Source organism: Tachysurus fulvidraco, chromosome 13, assembly GCF_022655615.1.
Source record: "Tachysurus fulvidraco isolate hzauxx_2018 chromosome 13, HZAU_PFXX_2.0, whole genome shotgun sequence".
Classification (NCBI taxonomy): Eukaryota; Metazoa; Chordata; class Actinopteri; order Siluriformes; family Bagridae; genus Tachysurus; species Tachysurus fulvidraco.
In genome coordinates, this window is record NC_062530.1 from 18193560 (window position 1) to 18214461 (window position 20902).

Below are 20902 nucleotides of genomic sequence, written 5' to 3' on the forward strand. Positions count from 1 at the left end.
AAAATATGAAAATATATGTGAAAAAATAATGTACATACATATACATAAATGCGTATGTTTTTTAATGATTGTCCTTATAGTGTCTATGTGCAGTATGGTGTGTACAGAGTGTATAAAGTAGCACTGTGCTGTGCAAGTCCAGAGTTAAAGGGTCATAGTGCAAAAAAGGTGTGCAGAAAAACAGTGAAGATGGAGGGAGAGGTCCAGTACTAGATACTGGGTGTTTCCTGGTTTAAACTCTGTTGGACATGTCCTAAACAGACGGCTCAGAAAATAAGGAAATAGGCATTAAGCAGTTCTATAATTTACATCTCACACCATAAACATGTGGAAAGCAATGGCTTTTATTAACCAGTACTACCTTTTTATATCAAGAGTCAAATACCTTTTTGTGAATAAGAAAATACGATGAGCTCTGTTCTCTCTGTACAGTACAGTCCAACGAGAGTGGCAATGACTTTAAGGTCTAACTCTAACCATAGGTTCTGAGTCATGGGATTGTAGGAAATCTGCTGCTGAAATAGGGTTTGTATCAGGACTTTGTCATTACTACCCACTGATCTGAAGTAGATGCAGTTCAGTTAGGTTTTTGCACTAAAGCTTCCCCTGCTCTTCATCAGTGTATTCTGTGTGGACTTTCAGTGTTAAGAGGGAAACACAGACACATACAGCCAACATGTTTCTACTCATGTGTAAACTCCAAATTCCACAATTTTACCAAAATAAAATTTATCTAGATTCTTTTTTCTCATGACGTAAAATTAATTTAATTTTCCACGTTTACATGGCCCAAGTATATTTGGGTTTATATATATATATATATATATATATATATATATATATATATATATATATATATATATATATATATATATATATATATATATTAAACAAAATAAATGCTGACACTTTTTAAAAAAAAAACATCTTATAAAAAGTGTCAACATTTTTATTTTATTAAAAAAAAAACTGAAATAGAATGTAATACATTAGCGTAGAGGCCTGTTTCAGGATTAGCGATTATCTGGCAACCCATGTGGGAGGGACAGTGTAGGTACTGAGTGGGTCTGAAACACTGGTCACTGAGGTTATCCAAAACATAAAAACATTCCTATCGTCAATTTTTGTACTTACCCCAAAAGGAGAACTCTTTGTACATTAATTATAGTTTAATGATCCATTATGTTACACCAAAGACATTCGTGAGAGCTCAACACAGACAGTATGTACAACCAACACACTAGTGCCACCTACTGGTCAGGAGTTTCCTGCTGAAAAATCCAGCTGTTTCTGACTAGCAATGAAAATACAGGACGAGCTGCTTCTTAGATGGTCATTTTCAGTTTAACAGCTATATCACAGCTTCTTAACGCTTGTATAAATTAATAAAAATGTATTTATCTATTTATTGTTACTCTAATTCAGAGAAAACAGCATGAATCCACTTTAGAGACATTATGTATGAAATTAGAAATCTGCAGCTGCCTATATCTTTGTGTGTGTTTGTGTGTGTGTGTGTGTGTTCACGACACATTATTGCATGAGACTGTATTATGCACTGCTTACAATTTCATCATCAATCTATTAATATATATTAGTTATGGCTGATTGTTTTAGATGGAAGATTGGCAAAAATCTATGTATGATATGATTTATGAAGCTGAAATACAGGAGCAATTTCTCTTTTGTCTACTAGTTCTTAATACTTATATTAATATTAAATGCTCCAATAAGTTCATAGCTTTAGCAAAAAAAAAAAAAGACTGCAAAGATAAAAAAGCCTCATGTGATGTTCCGGTACAAGACAGTAGACAGGAGTTTATGTTAAACTGCATTTCAGTCATGAAAAATTGACAACTAAAGATGTCAAAATCACACCACAGCATGCTGATGTCTCATAGACAGGGTGTTGAGTTATACACTCTGTCTGACACTCGGCTCATTTGTTCCAAATTACTGTAGTGCTTTTACACATATTTAAGTAAAATAAACAACAAAATGTAATCCTTTTTTTGGGGGGGGAGGGGGTGTTTCATTGTAAATTTTTACATCAGGTATTGCACAGTATTTTAACCATTGCTAAAGATGCTTAATCTTCATGTCAAACTTTCTTTTAATCACTGCAACCTATTAATAAATAACACTAAAAATACATATGTAATTTATCAGTTATTAAAATTCCATCAAAAGGTGCTACAAATGTCTACTATCTGCACAATAGCCTTCATTCAAAGCTCAAGCCTATCACATCTTTGTTCGGCTGTAGGAAAGAAATAGCACAAAAGCTCTATACTCACTATGTTCTAAACTTGTGAGTCAAAGGCACATTCTTCTTTTAACCTTTGGCTTCTCAACGTTAGAAAAACTATTAAGAATAGAAATGCTGCATGCAAACTTGTAGTCCTTTCCAGTCCTTTTTGAGTGGCTGAAAGCTGCCCCCTGTTGGCAGTTCTATCTGTGGAATCGGGGTAGACTGTCATGTGAGGTGTTCTGATGGAGAGGTGTGTTATCGCCTTGGCCTGTTGGCTCCTGAGTCTTTCCATTAGTGGAGCCACAGCAAGGTGTGAGTCTGCGTAGGTACTCGGCATGGACCGGCTTATGGCACTGCAGCACCCGGATCGCCTCGTCGATCTTAAACCACTTTCTCTTGCGACCTGTTGGGCACATTGAAGAATGCTGTTATACTTTAGCACTTTGATAATAATAATAACAATTACACAATAAGCACTCGAACTGTACTACTACTAAATAAATGAAAAAAACTTGTTTTATATATCTATTATGCGCTTATAATTATGCAGCACACCTGCCTCTAAGTAACAATGTCTCTGAAGTGTTAAAGCTGTTGTCTTTTTTCTTTTTTTCTCTCTATAAGCCCAGAAAAAAGAGAACTGGTGATGTCCTGGCAGTTCTGTAAAGCAGAGTCAGATAATGTATCCTTATAATGAATCCTGAAGTAATCTTTGTTATCTGGTGTCAGAAGCGTTATGCTCTCTCTTGTTGATTGTTTTGTGTGTGTGTGTGTTTTTTTTCTCCCTCTGTTTCTTTTTCGAGTCCTCCCTCTCAGCCTCTTTCACAGGTAGCTGTTTATCCTCAGCTGTGTCAGCTAACCAGTCATGAGTGAAGCCGTACAAAGCCAAGAAGAAATTGCCAGAGGTTAAGAAATCAACATCCCCCCACTGGCTTTCTCCAGAGCACTGTCTTTGTCCTGCCCAGCTTGTTGTAGCGACTCCTATTGTAGTGTGTGTTGAATGTGCTAGCTACTAATGTTACCAGTTACCTTCATCGGTCCTGTCTATTCTTTGTGTTTCTTCTGTTGCTATTATAGAATCAAATAGATTTGCTAAACTAATGGTCGCTTACTTGTTTGGAGGTATTAGTGAGGTGGGTGCCATTTTTATTTAACTCAGTTTTCTCCTGTTTTCAGCCAGGAATAGAGCTAATTTTTATTTATTTGTTTATTTATTTTAAATTTATATTATATTATTATATTTTAAATTTAAATTATATTATTTTATTTTGTTTGTTATTTTTGCCCTGCTCGATTCTGAAGAAATGATTATATATTAATTAATTAATATAGTAGTATTAATAGTATGAATTTTTAGTCTTTGTTTTCTAAGTTGTAAATAAAATTCTTCACGATACTTTCTTCTAGGTGCCGTGCCAGGGTTAGGACTAGCGCTCTTTATTAAAACATCAGTTATTTATTATTTTGTTGTTGCTTTCTCATACGCCCCTAGACTAATATGGAATGTAACACTTCATCTGCAAGTTTCTACATCCAGCCATTAAAACTGTCATTTGATTTATGACAAGTAAATGCTTCTGGGTATTTATGACACAATTTATTTCTTACATTTATTTTATAATCTCCCTCCCAAACATCCACCCAGGCAGCTCATGTGAAGCATGCTGCAGGCGTCCCTGTGTGTACTGGGGATATAATGCCCTATTTGGCAGCCATCCGTCCAGGCAGAGGGATCAAGAGAGGCCATGAAGAGGGAGAGAGAGAGAGAAAGAGAGAGAGCAAAGTGTGGAGTGTGGGGACGCTGACTGGAAAACAACTCTGGCACACCTCCTGGCAAACAAACTTGACGCTATTTATACTGCTGCAGCGAATGAAGGATTACCAGGTTTTCTCTTTCCACACCATCTACAAATAGTACAAGTTTGAATTACACTGTATGTGGGCAAACAGTTATTTATATACGTACTTCCACCCCAATAGCAAGTTTGCACACGTCACATAAGGTCTTGAACAACATGTATAAAAACCATGTTTACCCTCAGAGTATAACAATGCAGTCAAGCCATGACCAGAAATCAGACCAGACCAGACTAAACTCCAGCCACAAAAACCAAATACGTGGCTTTATAATTTCAGCACAAGCGCTCATAAAGTCTGCCGCCCTCAGACATGCTGGGTCACTACAGCTGACAGGGTATTTTATTCACTGAGTAGCTTTGGTGATCAAAATACTCTAAATTTGCACACAATTCTACACACCTGCACCTAATACTCATATTACATAAATATCATCATATATCATATTAGTCATACTGGACCTGTATTCATATACTATATTTAATATTGTCTATACATTCTACCCTTTCCTACCTGTACAGTTAAATTCTATTTTTACTGTAATTCTATCCTTAGTATAATTGTATTTTATTTTAAAATTATTTTTATGACATCAGCAGTCGATAAAGCATTTCACTGCATTTCATACGTCATGTGTATGACTTCCTATGTGACTAATAAAATATGATATGAATGCAATATTTGAATTGATCACATGCCTGACATTCATATGACATAAGAAAACAGATAACTACAAGTCTGACAAGACGGAACAAGAAACCTAATATGTTGTAAACTTAATCTCTTGTGTTTGGCACCCAATCAGATACACACTAAAGCAGAACATCTCTGATGGCAGGGTGACATGAAATTGCTTTAGCACATGGGAAAAAAAAAAACAAATCTGAAAAAGATCATAGCAGGGACAACATACAAAAGGTAATTGCTTTGTTAACCCACCAATGTTAACAGAGTCCTCCCAGTCCTCCAGTGTCTCTGTAACCGTAAGCACATACACAAACGTTCGATGTTTGCTGTCTTGGTTCTGGTAAGAAAAAATAAATAATCTGTTACCATAATAAAAAGCTACACAAATAACATTTACACACCAGCAAATGTGTGAAACAATATTTTGTACATCATTAACATACATTATCAGAACAATTAGCTTCCATTTGTGATTTTAACCAGCTGCATGTTAGAAGGGCTGAAATTAATACCTGACCTTATGTAATACTGTTCGGCATCTTACCTCAAAAACCCCCAGTAATCTGCCAAGTGTGCCCCTTACGCCAGCCTGTGAAGTCGTGGAAAAAATAGATAGGAAAAAATAAATGAGGTATGCCCACAGGAAGAGGGGAAAAAACATCTGTACTCTGAACTAGCACTGAAGGTTGTGCGATGTGTCTATTGACTGTCCTAAAATCTTTCAACACAATAAATGTGTCAGGATGAATTTACGTATAACAAATGAAATCAACCAGACAAATGAATACTATGCTACTAACATACAGCCACAAAAATCACTGGTCCACTCTCATGTCCTATGCAGTAGGAAAGGTTTTGACCTCCAGTTGTGAGTGCACTGCATTACACTTAAAGGAGATATACTGTATGGCTCTGGCTGTGACATATAAGAGGTGTCCAATCACAGTTTATTAAAGAGAGGATGAGCATACAGAGTTGCTGGAGCTGAGCCACATTTCTTGACCTATGCAGCCAAAACGCTGGGCCCCTGCTCTATGACGTAGGAGCCCTAAGCCATATATATTTCCACAGCACAGACAAGATTCCAGCATGTTCATATGAGACCAGCTTGCCGTCCCTTGAATACTGTGAAATACTCTAAACCAAGCTTGGGTTACTGTGTCTGTCATTCCCACTAGAGCACTCGGACTAGTCAGACTCATGGCTTGACACACTTGCCCATAGGACAAGACATTATATTTAGTATAGAACGTTTTGTTGCATAAGCAGCAATAACCATATGAAAATTTCTCTTGGAAAACTCAATGTGCGCTTCTGTTCCACGTCTGTTTCCATTGTCGATGCTTTTAATTTGCTGGTCAATAAATATGTTCTAGACAACCTTGTTGGACCTCCATCTAGAGAGTCAGTGTGAGCAATAATAGCTTTCACTCTACAGTGATCACAAAGAGGAGTGTTGGAAGCAGGTCAAATTTCTGAGGTGTTTTTCAGTCAGCACTTTCAAACACTATCATCTGACTTCTTGCTCTTAAGAGCACATCACGTCGCAGATACACAAAATACTAAAGGCACAAACTCGGACACAGCTCCAGAGATTTTGGCACCCTTGAGCCTCAGCATTACCAACGTAATGCTGTAGATCACATAGGCCAACAGGCTGTTTCTATATTTCTTAAGAGCGTCTAACACAACTGGGGTTAAACGCCTTCAGGCATGATCAAACTTACATTATTCATGCCATATATGGAGTAATTATATGGCGTTACATTGGAACTGAGTTAATCCTGTGCTTAAGCCTTAAGTTAATGTTCATTCTATACAAATTTCCTGAGATTAGCAAATAAAATCTTGTGTTCATTTATTTCATAACTTTATTCATTAAAAAAAAAAAAAAAAAAAATCAGTCTTCGAGATGAACAATATCTTCGATTAAGATTATGTCTAAAAAAATGTATTTACAGAGATAATGAATGAATGAATGAATATTATATGGGGTATAATAGCATATTTATGTATTTAATATTAGCATCAAACACCATCTCACAGATTTATTGAGCACAAATATAACCCAAAGCATGATTTATGATGTTACACATTGAGGTTACATCAAACTGTCAGCCAGTGAGCTGGACTTTATACCACAGCTTTCGCAAGTTGATTTCACGTGAGAATAATGCAGGAGTGTCCAAGTTCAGAATTCACCCGTCAGGACTCAGCCTGGACTGTTGGCCATGTGCCTTTTGTTTACGTTCCTAGTCACTTGTCTGGCCCGCCCTGTCTTCACACCTGTTCCTAATCGTGTCTCATTGTCTTTTTGTATTTAACTGTGCCGCGTTGCCTTTTGCAGCGTGGAATCAACTGTTGTCATTGTCTGGTCTAGTCTGTGTTATGTTTCATGTTCTTTCGTTAATAAACCCTGTTATTTTTGCCATCCTACGTTTGGGTCCCTTTTATCCAGCGTTCGTGACGCCACCTAAGTTTTAAGTAAATTTTATCCCTGCATGTGTAACACTTGTTTAAGTTCTGAATAGAAGGTACAAGTATGTAGTAATGTTTAATACAGATTTAGGCAATTTCAGGAACAAACCCTTTCGTATATACACAATACTCTATGGCTATGGTTAGGCTAATATGGTTAGCATAGTATAACTTGGTAAGTCATTCATGTACTTGGCTAGTCTTATAAGTAAAATAAGGAATTGTTGTTCGTATCCAACATATTGAGAATGTTTTTGACATACTGAACACTGAACACTCTCTTTACCACTTAACTTTACATTTAAAGTTGTTTTAGGGAAACTAGAGCCAATTAAAAAAATAAGACTTTGTACTTTATTTGTATTTTTGCATTCCACAAAGTCCCATTTATTTACATATAGTTATAACCATGTTGTTTGTTTAAACTACTGGACTTCTGACTGCTGTGAAAAAACAGTAAACACAAGTAACAAGCTTCAATCTTCAAACTGATGAAGCAAGCTGAAGTATATGTCATCGCTGTTGGATGTATTATTGTTAAAAGGGATGGATACAGACTCATGACGTTTGGTCTGACATTAATTGCACTGAACAGTCTAATCAAGGATGGCTGCTAAGCTAACAGGACAGACTTGTCATTTCTTTATATAGTCAAATATGTACCGCATTCCTGTGAAAGTAATTACTCATCTCTTCGGGTCTTGTAATAGGAGCACCAATAGCATGGGTGTGCAGGGTCAGTCATGATACAGCACCCCTGGAGCATACTGTAGAGGATTAGGTGCATTGCCCAGGGTAGCACTTATATAACATAATATTTATCACTAGTAGAATATTTAAACCAATGTCTAGATATTTTCTTTAACTGACTGTGTAATCTTACACATTGTGAAAAACTATCTGAGAAATTTATCGTTACTCAAGATTGTGGTAAGATGTTTCCAAGACATTTTTGCAATGCAAAGATAAGTGGTTTGTGTATTGAGGTATGATCTCCATATTTCTGCTCTTCTTCCAACAGTGGTTTGTGATACCTTCATTATCAATGCTGATATCAAATGCTGTTGCATTACCTCACCAACTAGTTTGGGTAAATTTATTGGTACACCAGTGGTTCCTTTCTTTCTCAAAACATCCAAATGCCTTTGTTGGCTCTCTCTAATGCTTGTGCAATGGATTTTTTTCTCCCATAGACAAATGTAGTCTACAGTACATAGATGAAACCCAAGGCTTAAACAAAGAGTAGATATTCAGAGCTATTATTTCAACAAGCAATCTAACCTGAGAAACAAGAACAAGTAATATGGGTCAGCCAAGTTCCAATATTTTTGATCACTTGAAAAATGTTGTATGTGCTTTGTCCTACCCTGTTTATCATATCAGGATCATATCATATCAGGATGTGATTTGATCGAAACCCAAATTTCCTCAGTGTATAGCAAAAACTAACGAATGGACCTTGTCATTCCATTACTTTAAGAGGAAGCGTATGTGAGCTTGCAACCTTAAGTCATGGAGAAACTACACGGAGATGGAATGCACCACCCAGGAGGCCTGCTTCTAGATATTTACAGACTCTGTATCTTGTCTTTATGAAACATGCATTAAGTCATTGTGTTTAAGAGGTTAGGGCAGAAAGCCCATTCTCAGAGATACATTACTCTACAAATGATGGCTCAGCAACTCACATTTCGGAGGCTTGATACATTTTCACAGCATACTGCTAAACCTGCAACACTCACATGGAGGCAGTCACTGGACACTGAAAGTGAATCCCTCATACTTGTTTAAGGAAATGTTTTCTTCCAAGATAAGGAGACCTACGGTAACTGGACACTAACTCCAAATGTTGTCTCCATGTCTCATAGTCAACAGGTGGAAAAGGCCCCTTGAGGCAGGTTTTCAGGACACACTAAAATCATAACATCTACAACCTTTAATTAGAAACTCCAAAGCAATTAGCAGAGACTACAAAACTACAGAGACTTATAATATAGAAGTACAAGGTGAAGGGACAGTCATTGGCTGTCAATGATAAATACTGGTGATTCATTTATTAATAAGCACCAATGGTTTGGGTTTGAGTTTCAGAATCAGAATGGTCTTTATTGTCAAGTATGTTTTCACATACGAGGAATTTGTTCTAGTACAGGAGCTCCACAGTGTAAACAGATGATAAGAATGATAAGAAATGAACACATATAATAGACAGTTGTATGTACAGTGGGGAAAAAAAATGTGCAAATTGAAGTATAAATGAGTATGTGTAAATAATGTAAGAATAGGGTTTGTTCTGTGCATGTTAGGTGTTCTTTCAAACCTAAAAGCTTCTCTAACAGTTCTAAAAGTGTTGGCAAAAGTTCATGAATGCAGCTTGCCATGTCATATGCTTAGTTCCAAGTAGCTGTGGTGAGTGTTGTAGTGTTCTGTTACCATAAGACACACTTGTGAAAACTAGGAGAACCAAGCTGCCAACAAGTAGCAACATGAAGTCAGCAATATAAGAGGAATATTATTAGGAATAATATAAACATATTAAAATTTAGTCCAAAATAAATACTAATGCCTTGGCGCCAGCTTAGATTTCTATATTCCTATCACGTTTACACAAAGCAGTAAACAAGGAAATGTGATACTGACAGGATCTGAAATGCTATTTGGACTGAGGAAGGAAAATGGTTTTGGCAGCATGTCACTGGGGTGTATATGAATATACAGGACATTAACTAGCCATAATATTTTTTTATGGCTGAGTTCAAAGGACTGACAGCTCACCTCTTCATAGACCTCTCTGACAGCAGTTCCACCGGGCTCTTCCTCTGGCTCCATCCCACCTCCTGGAACGATCCACTGATCCGGGTGCCGGCTGCTGCTCACAAGGAGCACCTAATCTCACACACACACACACACACACACACACACACACACACACACACACACACACACACACACACACACACACACACACACACACACACACACACACACATACAGTCAGCAAGCAGTCAAGCACACCATAACGAGCAAATTATCAAATTATCATGATGACAACTGATGGCACTTGTGCACATACATCAAATGAGAACAATCATCATTAAAGCTTTTCATTTTTTACTTTAGGGCATGAGAGAGAGAGAGAGAGAGAGAGAGAGAGAGAGAGAGAGAGAGAGAGAGAGAGAGAGGAGAAAGAGAGAGAAAGAAAGAAAGAAAGAAAGAAAGAAAGAGAAAGAGAGAGAGAGAGAGAGAGAGAGAGAGAGAGAGAGAGAGAGAGAGAGAGACTTTACAGACTTCATATGGCTCATTTCATGGTTAAAAAAACAGTCAGAATGGATCCAGAGCTCTACTGAAATTCTATCATATTGAAACACCCATGTATCGATCAAATCTGAATTGTGTGCATAAGTAAATTTGCACAAAGCACAAAGTGGTTATTGTGAGCCACCCAGCTTCATGGTGAAGACATTTGCATGGTTGGTCTTTTGTCACACTGTCAATAGACACAGATTCAGGGTCATGGCTCATTAACATGGAAGACTTGGTGTCAGAGTGACTCACCATCTTGCCATTTCGGAAAACAAATCCTGATTAACTATCGCTAAACTTTGGGCTAACAGTACTTAATTTTTTTGTCTGTTGAGTTTAGCACACAGGCTTTTATTTACAATTAGTTTACCAAACGAAAAGCACTAACAACATTTAATGGCTTTAAATTATTCACCAATCTGAAAATTACATGGATGTTATAAATAAAATTAAAAAATGATACAGATTTCAAAGCATGAAGTCTATGATTTCATAAATTGCCATAATCTAATGGCACAATCTTTACTCTCTCTCTCTCTTTAATGGATTAGTTCAGCTTTCCTCATACCCGTCTTTCTGTATTCTATTCTTGTCTGTCTATACTAGGCCTACCAGTCATTTCCACACTCTAACAAGGAGCTAAAACCATCTGTGTAATGTGGCCAGTCTGGGATACAGTGATTCACTGTTTCCCACATACAAGGGATACTTTGGTGCTGTGCCCAAATATATTGATTGGAGGCCAATTTTTTGATTATTTGTGCACTTCTAGAACAAAAAACAACACACCTTGTTTCCAATTAGGCTGTGAAATGAACATGGAAAGAGAGAGGGGGGGAGTAATGTCAGAAAAGCAGCAAACTTCCATTGTATTTTATTAAAACGCTTAAATTTGTTTTCAACCTCCAATAAGAAAACAAAGAAAACCACAGAAAAAGCCCATAAACTTGGACTACTTAAGAAATCAGTGCTGTTTCTTCAACCCTAAGCTCAGTACATTAGATCAAATCAAATCAATAAACAAGACTGCATCAACAATAAATAAATAAAGTTGTACTTGATGTACATAGGTTATGCTGTACATATCAGGCACTGAAGAGTTAACTCTCGATGCTGGTCCCAAACCTGAATAACATGGGAGGGTTGCATGTGATAGGGCATCAGGCCTAAAACCTGCAGAACTGGACAGAACTGGTTTAACATTAAAATTTCCTAATAATACTGCAAAATGTTTGACTACCAAACATCAATGCATTAGCAGTCTGCTTGTGTTAACTCACAGTACAGTTAAATATGCCAGGAGCACATTATATAACTTTCAATCTCAGAATTGCAGACCAGTTTACACTTACATGATGGGAAGCATGCTTAATCCCAAAATCCAGCTCTCACTGACAAACATGAGAGCTATTCATCATGTGACTGTCACTATTTTGTATACCACTATTTGCTGTGACCTCATATGTTGCATCATGAAGCCTTTCTAAAGCAATCCTTAAACCTGGAATATTTTTCTCTCTCTTTGGCAGTTAATAAGACCAAAAAGGCAATTTGCAATATAACCGATAAACTTCAACACAATTGTCATATCAGAAACACACAAATAAAATCTCCTTCCAAAAAAGTTAAATAAAATTTTCAAACAAATCTTCCCCTTTTAGCAACAATTCAATATTTATTATCTTCCTTAAATACCATGCTACTGTTTTAAAGAGCTGTTATAAATAATTGATAGCTCTTTCTTATCAGTCAGATTTAAGTCTTCAACTGTGATGTTGTATCAAGAGGAAATAATGACGATTAACACATTAAAGTATTCATTATTCGTCATTATTTCCTCTTGATACAACATCACAGTTTAAGACATATATATATATATAAAAAAAACACACCCTAAACTACAGACTCCCCACCAATGATCCCATAGCACATTGTTGCCACTATGTCACGCTTGCACTCCAACTACATATCACAGAAGGTAATTCTATAACCGATAAATCGCTTGACACAACCAAGCTTTAGGCAATAGTGATGAAATCCATAGCATGAGCCGACATGCAACTGTTATGTGAAATCTGTCACATATAATCATGTATTGTGAAAACAGGAAGCCACCTTCTGCGTGCCACCATGCTATCTATCTATCTATCTATCTATCTATCTATCTATCTATCTATCTATCTATCTATCTATCTATCTATCTATCTATCTATCTATCTATCTATCTATCTATCTATCTATCTATCTATCTATCTATCTATCTATCTGTTTCCTTTTATAAATGTAGCTCTATAGTGTTTGTGTCTCCATACAGAGCTGGGGGGAAAAAAGTCATTAAAATCCATCAAATAGCCTTGAATAATAAATTATCATCAACAACAAAAATCCAAATAATTGAACAAAAACAGATAGATGTGCTGTCATATACCCATTTCTGAGCTACCATCCCTCATACATTAACAAGTTATACAATTACAACTCAAGAGTTTAAAAGAAGAAAGTGTTTATGGTTTGAGGTTGAGGGGGATAAATGCTGTAGCAGCATGTAGCAGAGTGTGACATACTATACTAAACATCCGTGCTAGACACATCCCTGGACTGAAACCAGTACTACAGACTTTAAGAGCCACAACCCATCCACATACTCAAAATTCCGTTGTGTTAAGTGCATGTTATACATATTTACTTCATGGAATGAAATCATTTATTCAAATTGAATTTAGATTGAACTTGTATTGCTGTTACTAATTAGGTTTATCGCAGTAAACACAACTAGAGATACAGTGATGCCATGCTTATTTTCTCATACACATGAGCATAAATAACATTGAAAGCAACAACTGATTCCACTATTTTACTATACTGTACAATGCTGTAATGCTATAATTAAATGCTGTACTAATAGCTGCACATAAAAGAGTTTCCAGAGTAAAACCAAATCCGGTCTTTTCAATTATAATCTAACTTGATTAAAGATAAATAAATGTAGCTATCACTGCTAGATAACATTAAGCATACACTATACATGTCCAACATGTCAACCAGGGAACTGTAAAAGGAGTTAAATGAATTGCTGTGTTCAATACCAAGTGCATTAATTATTTCATTATTAGTACTGTCTGAAAACAAACCCCAAAATGTAATCCCTAGCTACAAATAAAGAACTGGCTTGATGGGCTCCCATAAGCAAGCTGCACATGCTGCATAATAGTAAGTAAACTTCAGTTGTTCTCTTAAAACCACTTCCTGTGTGTTCATGTCATTCTAACCAGACATTTCAATAAAATGCTCTACTGGAATGTGTTCAGAGCTGAATGCTGGAAAGCAGGGCTGTCTTCTCCGGGTAAATGAGCTGAAAAATGACAGGTCAATCCAAACTACAAACCACACAGACACTCGGTTTACAAAGCCATTGGAACAGCACTCGTCTCTCTGCATGAGAACAGACAGATTAACTGCACCATGCCGCCAGGCACGTACACTGCAGATGAACAGTAAAGAACAACAGAGGTGTCACAAACGTTCCCTAGGGACATCATACCATTTGATCAGTCACGTTCTCAATTTCAGTGTTTCATCATTATCAAAATCACTGATTTATTTAAGAAGCTGCCAATTCAAAAAATACTGAAGTAGTTCAGAGGTAACATCCAACTTTACACTTTTTAAGCAATACTCGAAATGATGTGCTCTAATACTCAATGATGAACTGTTTATTCTTCATTCCTACAGCCTTTACCTTGCAACATGAAAAGACTTCATTAATTCATTCCAAGATGCAACACCATTAAACAATATCAAGACCTGGAAAGTATATACTGTATGATTAAAAAAAAAGTTTAAGCCATAACCTCTATTCAAGAGTATAATGTGGCTGTGGAAGCACCTTTGGAAAACTGTGTTCTGGGCTGGATTGCAGGTTTGCGCTTGGATGAGCCTCAGTCTGATCTCAATATGTTCAGAAAGAAAATATATGGCTGCAATGAGTAATCTCACAGCATAGCCAGGTAATTTTCCTGTGATTAAGAAAGCACTCTGTTCACTGGAAAAACTTTAACAAGAAGAAATGCAGTAAAACCAGAGTAACCACTTGCAGTGCTTTTCCCATGAAGGACTGGATGCAAATTTAGTGACAGTGACACGGGACAGGTACGTAAACAAAATCTCACAACATTGACAAATTTTGTTTAATGCAACTTTAAATGCCCTCAAAGAAATCATGGAGAGAGGAGATAGGGGCAGGTGTTGCGTTCAACAACACACATCACTTATCTAGAGGACTAGAGGTTGTTACTAAGAATTCAAAAGGTCCAACCAGAAATAAGCCAACAAAAACACCCTCAACTTAAAATTTGTCAACTTTGGTTAGTCTTCTTATTTACGAGTTCCCAGTTTATGTCAATCAACATGGCTGCATTCAGCATGAGAAGTAAACATGCTAATCTAGCTATACTGTATACACAAGCGCTTTCTTTAGATTAATCAATAAGCAGACCTTTTGGCTTGTTAATACTGGAACACTGGACAGATCATTTAAGCAAGAATGACAAGCAGATTGCAGCATTATAGATCAAAGGATACATGGGCGGTTTCTTATCTGAGGTCTACACAGAAATCTTAATAAATCTCACAATAAATGTCATAAATTTTTACTATAAATACCCTGGAACACAAAATTTCAAATTTTAATAAGAAACAAAAGGTACAAATAAAACATATTTAGTTAAAAGTTAATTAAAATAAGTGTCAGTTAATTAACGAAACAATTAGCTTAAAACTAGCTGCTAATGGGATAACTTCACATATAATATTAATTTGGTGAACTATTATAATATTTCAAACAGTTTTTGCTCTCTGGTTATGTTCCTTCAAGGAAAAAAAAGAGAGAAACTCTGAGTTGAGCCTATTGGGTAAATCCAAGGGCTTCTTGCACAGTGTTGGGAGTGTTTAGTGCTAAGTTACTCACTGGTTTATCGTCAGTGACCGTACAAATAATTTAGGTGTAACATGTTTTCTTAGTTTGTCTTAGCTTAACTAATTACATTACAACTGCATATGACTGTTTGTCAGCTAGCTGACTGGATGATTAGAGGTATATTAATACAGACTAAACGTTTCTTTCCTGTCAGATTAGCTCATGTTAGCTAGTTGACCAACACTGGACTGAATATTATAAAAACGTGTCTTGGATGAGTGGATGATAATCTGAAACTCATATTTGATATAATATTTAGGATAATGAGATAAATGAAAGCACATGAAAAATATTATTTTAAAAATCTTGCTAATTCTGAGTTCATACAAAATTCTGAAGTGAGAAAATGCTTCTGATGTAGCTGTAAAGGCTGCTAGCTCATGCTCCATCTATTCTCTACATCAAATGAAAAAAAGTTGTTGTTTTTTTTTTAAGTGAAACAAATTTTAAAAAATCGAATGTAGTAAATCTGTGCTTCTCGCACATTTAGGCTAAAGCATAGGCATGAGGAATGGTGTGACGTACACGCTGTGCTATGGCTATGCTACAGATCGCATGCAATGTATTAAGTACGAAAGCACAAAGTAGGTATGTTTTAGAAAGTTTAAAATGGGAGATGTGACAGAAGGTCAGATGCACAGTGTGCCTTTTTTGCCTTTCCTCCTGAGAGAAGAGAAGTGAATAGACTGGGTAAAGGAATTCTGTCAGGGGACGGCAAGTGCTTTCATTCCAGTTCTATAAATTGCTGCTGATGGATCACTTGGTGCTTTGGCACATGGTGTAACTTGCTTTCCTTCATCACCCCCACCTTCTCACAATCACACGGAGAAGATTGTGTCCTTTCATTATGCTGAACATGCTCCAGGACTCTCACAGTGCCCCTAGATTTAAATAATCAAGGCTCATTTCTGTAGTGAAACACTGTAGTAAATGTTTAGCTTAAAAAAAAAACTTTCCTAGCAGAAGTCTCAGCAAACAGTGTGTAATCGCTTTGTGTCTCATGCTTAAAAATGAGCACTATGCTTCACACAGCCAAAATATAAATACTAAAGATATACACTACATTTTTCAGCCTTTATCTTGATGCTCTATTCTTATTTAGATTTACAACATTTGGCAGACATCCTTCTCGAGAGCGGTGCACTAGAGTGCTTTATAGTCTCTATCAATACATCCATTCCAGTTCGCTAGATCATGGACTAAGGATACCATGAGTCTGAATCTCTGGGATAGGTCACAGAACCTTTTTCCCCCATCTTGTAGGTTGTGCTATTACAGTGCAAGATCCACAATTAAAATTTTGAAGTGCTAATACTATGGGATGTTTCTAAAATGAAATGAAAACATGTTTTGTGGTTATTTTAAATCTGACCTTGAAGAATCCATGTTTTGAATGTAATTTGAAGTTAAACACCGAGCAGACTAAACACACTCAAGGACATTCATTTGATTCCAAAGCAGTACCCATGGAGAACAAATTTAGGCTGAGTGACACTGTAATATGATGAAATAGGTCTTAGAGTGAACATGCAAACATGTTTCAAGCAAAAAATAGATTCAGGCTAAAACAGTGAAATTATTTTGGTGTCTTTGCCTTGCGCAAGTATACAAGCAGCCTGAATTTATGAATACGGCCACCAAATTTCAGGGTTTATACAGTACTTTTTAAAATGAACCTTTTTAAAATGAACCATGAGTTACAGATCACAGTACATACTCAAGGCTAGTATTAAGATATTTCTTCTATTTTGTGCTTATGTGCAATCTCACATGTCGTATTGCTGATCACATGCCAAGCGAGTAGGTTTGTTTGCTTCCCCATTCAAGTGAAAGGAAGTACAATCTGAAGTCAAAGAGAAAAGTGCAATCTCACTTACAATCTCACTAGTTATTCAGCTTCCTTTTTAACTTTCTCCAGCTGCCCCTAAATGACAATGTCTATGTGAGATCAATTCAATATGCATTCACTATCCACTTTATTAGAAATGCCTGTACACCTACTGGTTCATGTAATTAAAACAAACAAACAAAAAAAAAAAGGTCAAGCGCTTCAGTTAATGCTCACATCAAGCATCAGAAAAATTAAAAAATGTGATCACAATTGGGTCGTTGGCGGTGATCTCCAGCACATTTCACATTTATGGCTCAAAAAACAAGCAACAGTTCTATGGGTGTAAACCTCTGGCTGAAAAGAGGTTAAAGGGGAATCCCAGACTGGTTGAAACACACAAGAAAGCTACAGTAACTCAAATTACCAGTCTTTACAAACTCAGTGAACAGAAAAGCATGTCATAATGTGCAACACAGAAGGTGAATAGGCTTCAACAACATTAGACAACATCAGGTTTCACTTATTTCTGTAGAGAGCAGGAATCGGAGACTACAGTAGACACAAGATTAGTGATGGAAAAAGACCAGGTGATGTTCTTCCAATCTTTAAGGTTCCACTCTATAACTCGTGAGATATTCATGAAATTAATTCGGTAGGAAGCTGCACCAAGTCTAACAATGCAGGAGAAGGATATGAAAAAAGACTGTGTGGAACAGTACACTCAATGTGCTCCTTATGGGACTTTGATCACATGAGAAAAAAAGCCGGCCAAATACGCAGAAGGAAGGACTTGAAATTAAAACTGTGGTGTTCAAATGATGATTAGTGCTTAATGTGCTCTTTAATCCAAGACAGTTGAAGGAGACAGCTGATAAAGGGTGCAAAACCATCTCAAAAAAACTCTCTCTCAGACCACAAGAGATACCTGTAGTCTCCCAGATCTCATCGACTTACTCACCAGCAGTGTCCAGATACACTACACACTGAAGCCCAACAGTATCCTGACTAATATTATACTTCTGACAATAAAATAAATAATTTGTTTATACTAATTGATAATAACTAATAAGTCAATTTCCATAACTTGTCTAATGGTAGACAGGGGAAAGTCCTCTAAAACCCAATGAACAAAACACTGAAGCATAGAGCAAAATAATAGCAGTAATAAAGTACACTTTTTAGTATGCACACAAATCAAATCGTTGTTTGAACGCATTGATTATTACATTACATCACATAAATCAGGGTCACTGGTTTTATGTTTATTGTGTTTAATTCAATTCAATTAATTTGTATAGAGTGTAAAGTGGTGTAAGTGGTCAAAGACCAACATTACAAAAGCTACAATATCAATCACTGAAGTCATAATTCATTTCATATTTTTCACTGGTCAGACATAAAAACACCTGTTAATAATAAATTTGTACTATGTTGTTAAAGGTTAGCCACTGAGGAATAAAAAAAACTTCATGGCTCTAATAAAAAGACAGAAAATCCCTGCACACATTTGAATACTATTTGTATAGTTTCAGTATTTCCATACAATAAATCACTATGAAGGGTGTTTGCATAGTGTATTTTAAATTAACAAGGTCCTTAACTGCAAAATGTCTATAAAATCTGTGTGATGGAGAGGTTGGCTCTGTGCACTTTTTTATATATGGATTCAAACGTGTCCATGGACAGATGTATCGGAATGAATGGGATTCCAGTAGTATATAATTCTGCCACTAACACTTGACTATTGCCTGACATGCCTCTATGAAAATAACATGGGTTTAAAGCTTTGCTGTGTAATATGATATACTTGAGACACACCATGAAAAAGATGTACACTATACAGCCAAAGGTTCGTGAACACTTGACCATCACAGTCATTTGTGGTTCTTCCACATGATGTTGTCAGAAGGTTGGAAGCACACAACTTAATAGAATGTCTTTGTTTGTTGTAGCATTACAGTTTACGTTCACTGGAATTATGCCCAAATCTGACCAGCATGACAGTGTTCTTATGCACAAAGCAAGGTTCAAATAAGAGAAGATGAGTGGCCTGAACAAAGCCCTGGCCTCAACCTTGCTGAACACTTTTGGGATGAATCCTAATGCTGACTGCACTCCAGACCTCCTCACCTGACATCAATTCCTGACTTAACTAAAGCCTTTGTGGCTGAATGAGCCACACTACACCGAATCTTCTCAGCCACACTACAAAATCTAGTGGAAATCCTTCAGAGAAGAGTGGACATGATTATAACGACAAATAAGGGACTACATCCCGATTGGGATGTTCAAACACCACATGGGGTGTGATGGGAACATGTCCTGAAGTCTTTAGCTATTTAATGTATCTCAGAGTGTATGCTGGGATATTTATCATGTATTCTGTGGCTTATATTACGATACATGGTTTCCAAAAAGTGAAGAACCAATAGTTAAACTACACTTTATTGATTTATTCTTAATCTACTTTTAACTTATAGTTTTAACTGAAAATGATATTGGCATTAAATTAAAGCATAGAGAGAGAGAGAGAGAGAGAGAGAGAGAGAGAGAGAGAGAGAGAGAGAGAGAGAGAGAGAGAGAGAGAGAGAGCTTCTTGGTACTAGTATTGGGACCTGACTTCTCAGACATCTCATGTATCTGTATGTATATCTGATATAACAGGGTATAGATAAGTGTAAATTAAATATAAAATGTTCATTTATCAGGGTGTAGATCACGTGTATCAGGATATATAAGTGTATCAGTTAACGTTAAGAGATTGGATAATGCTGGTAGTCTGTCATTAATCACAAATCAGTGCTGAAAACACAGCCTACCTCGTCTTCCCGGTCGTTCTTGAAGCACAAACACGCAGCCCGTTTTTTAAAGCCTTCGCCGTCGTACGTCCTCGTCTGATTGGGCTTGAACTTCATCATGTATTCCAGATCACTGAGATTCTCCATAAGCAAAAGGAAACTGTTCCTGGTGCGCTCCTAAGTGGATTTCTCTCAGACCAGTACAACAAAACCTTTGAATTTCCCATGCACTGTGTATCTTTTGAGCTTCACGCTGAAAAGAAATCCTCGCCCTCTTGGTCTTTTCCTCACCATGGTGGCTCTTCTCTGAGCTCCGCGAGCATCATGTCCGACTGCGCGCTTCGCACTTTACGCACTGTTCCTCCTCCACACACTGCGCAGACGCGTGCACAAGGACTGGAACATGCACAGAGCGGACTTTTGGAAATCTGAACGACTAGAAAAAAATGGACTGGGAGATGGTCAAACAACCGTGCGTGAGGAAATCACGGTATGCGTGCGTCGTAGCTGGCGACACCAAATCACTTAAAGTACAAACAGGGACCTTTTTATATCAGGGATTGTTTTTGGATAGATTTAGCGCTTCTCTGGTGACATCTAGCGTCCCTCTCTAACGTAGGAACAGTTTTTATACCTGATGGAGTGCTTGGCATCCAGATGCACCACCATTTTTCTTCTACATACGGCTTTTCCCGTTACGGGTCGCCACAGTGAGTCATCTG

General features: G+C 36.9%; 1 protein-coding gene across 1 annotated transcript; it reads right to left on the minus strand.

Moving 5' to 3' along the window:
- Window positions 1-1982: 1982 nt before the first annotated feature.
- nudt4a (nudix (nucleoside diphosphate linked moiety X)-type motif 4a) lies at window positions 1983-20725 on the minus strand. Its single transcript, XM_027161238.2, has 5 exons — window positions 20202-20725; window positions 10049-10159; window positions 5340-5384; window positions 5048-5132; window positions 1983-2654 (listed from the first exon to the last, which is right to left on the minus strand). Exons 1-5 carry the CDS (start codon window positions 20325-20327, stop codon window positions 2452-2454), a joined length of 570 nt encoding a protein of 189 aa, XP_027017039.1. The 5' UTR covers window positions 20328-20725; the 3' UTR covers window positions 1983-2451.
- Window positions 20726-20902: the final 177 nt, after the last annotated feature.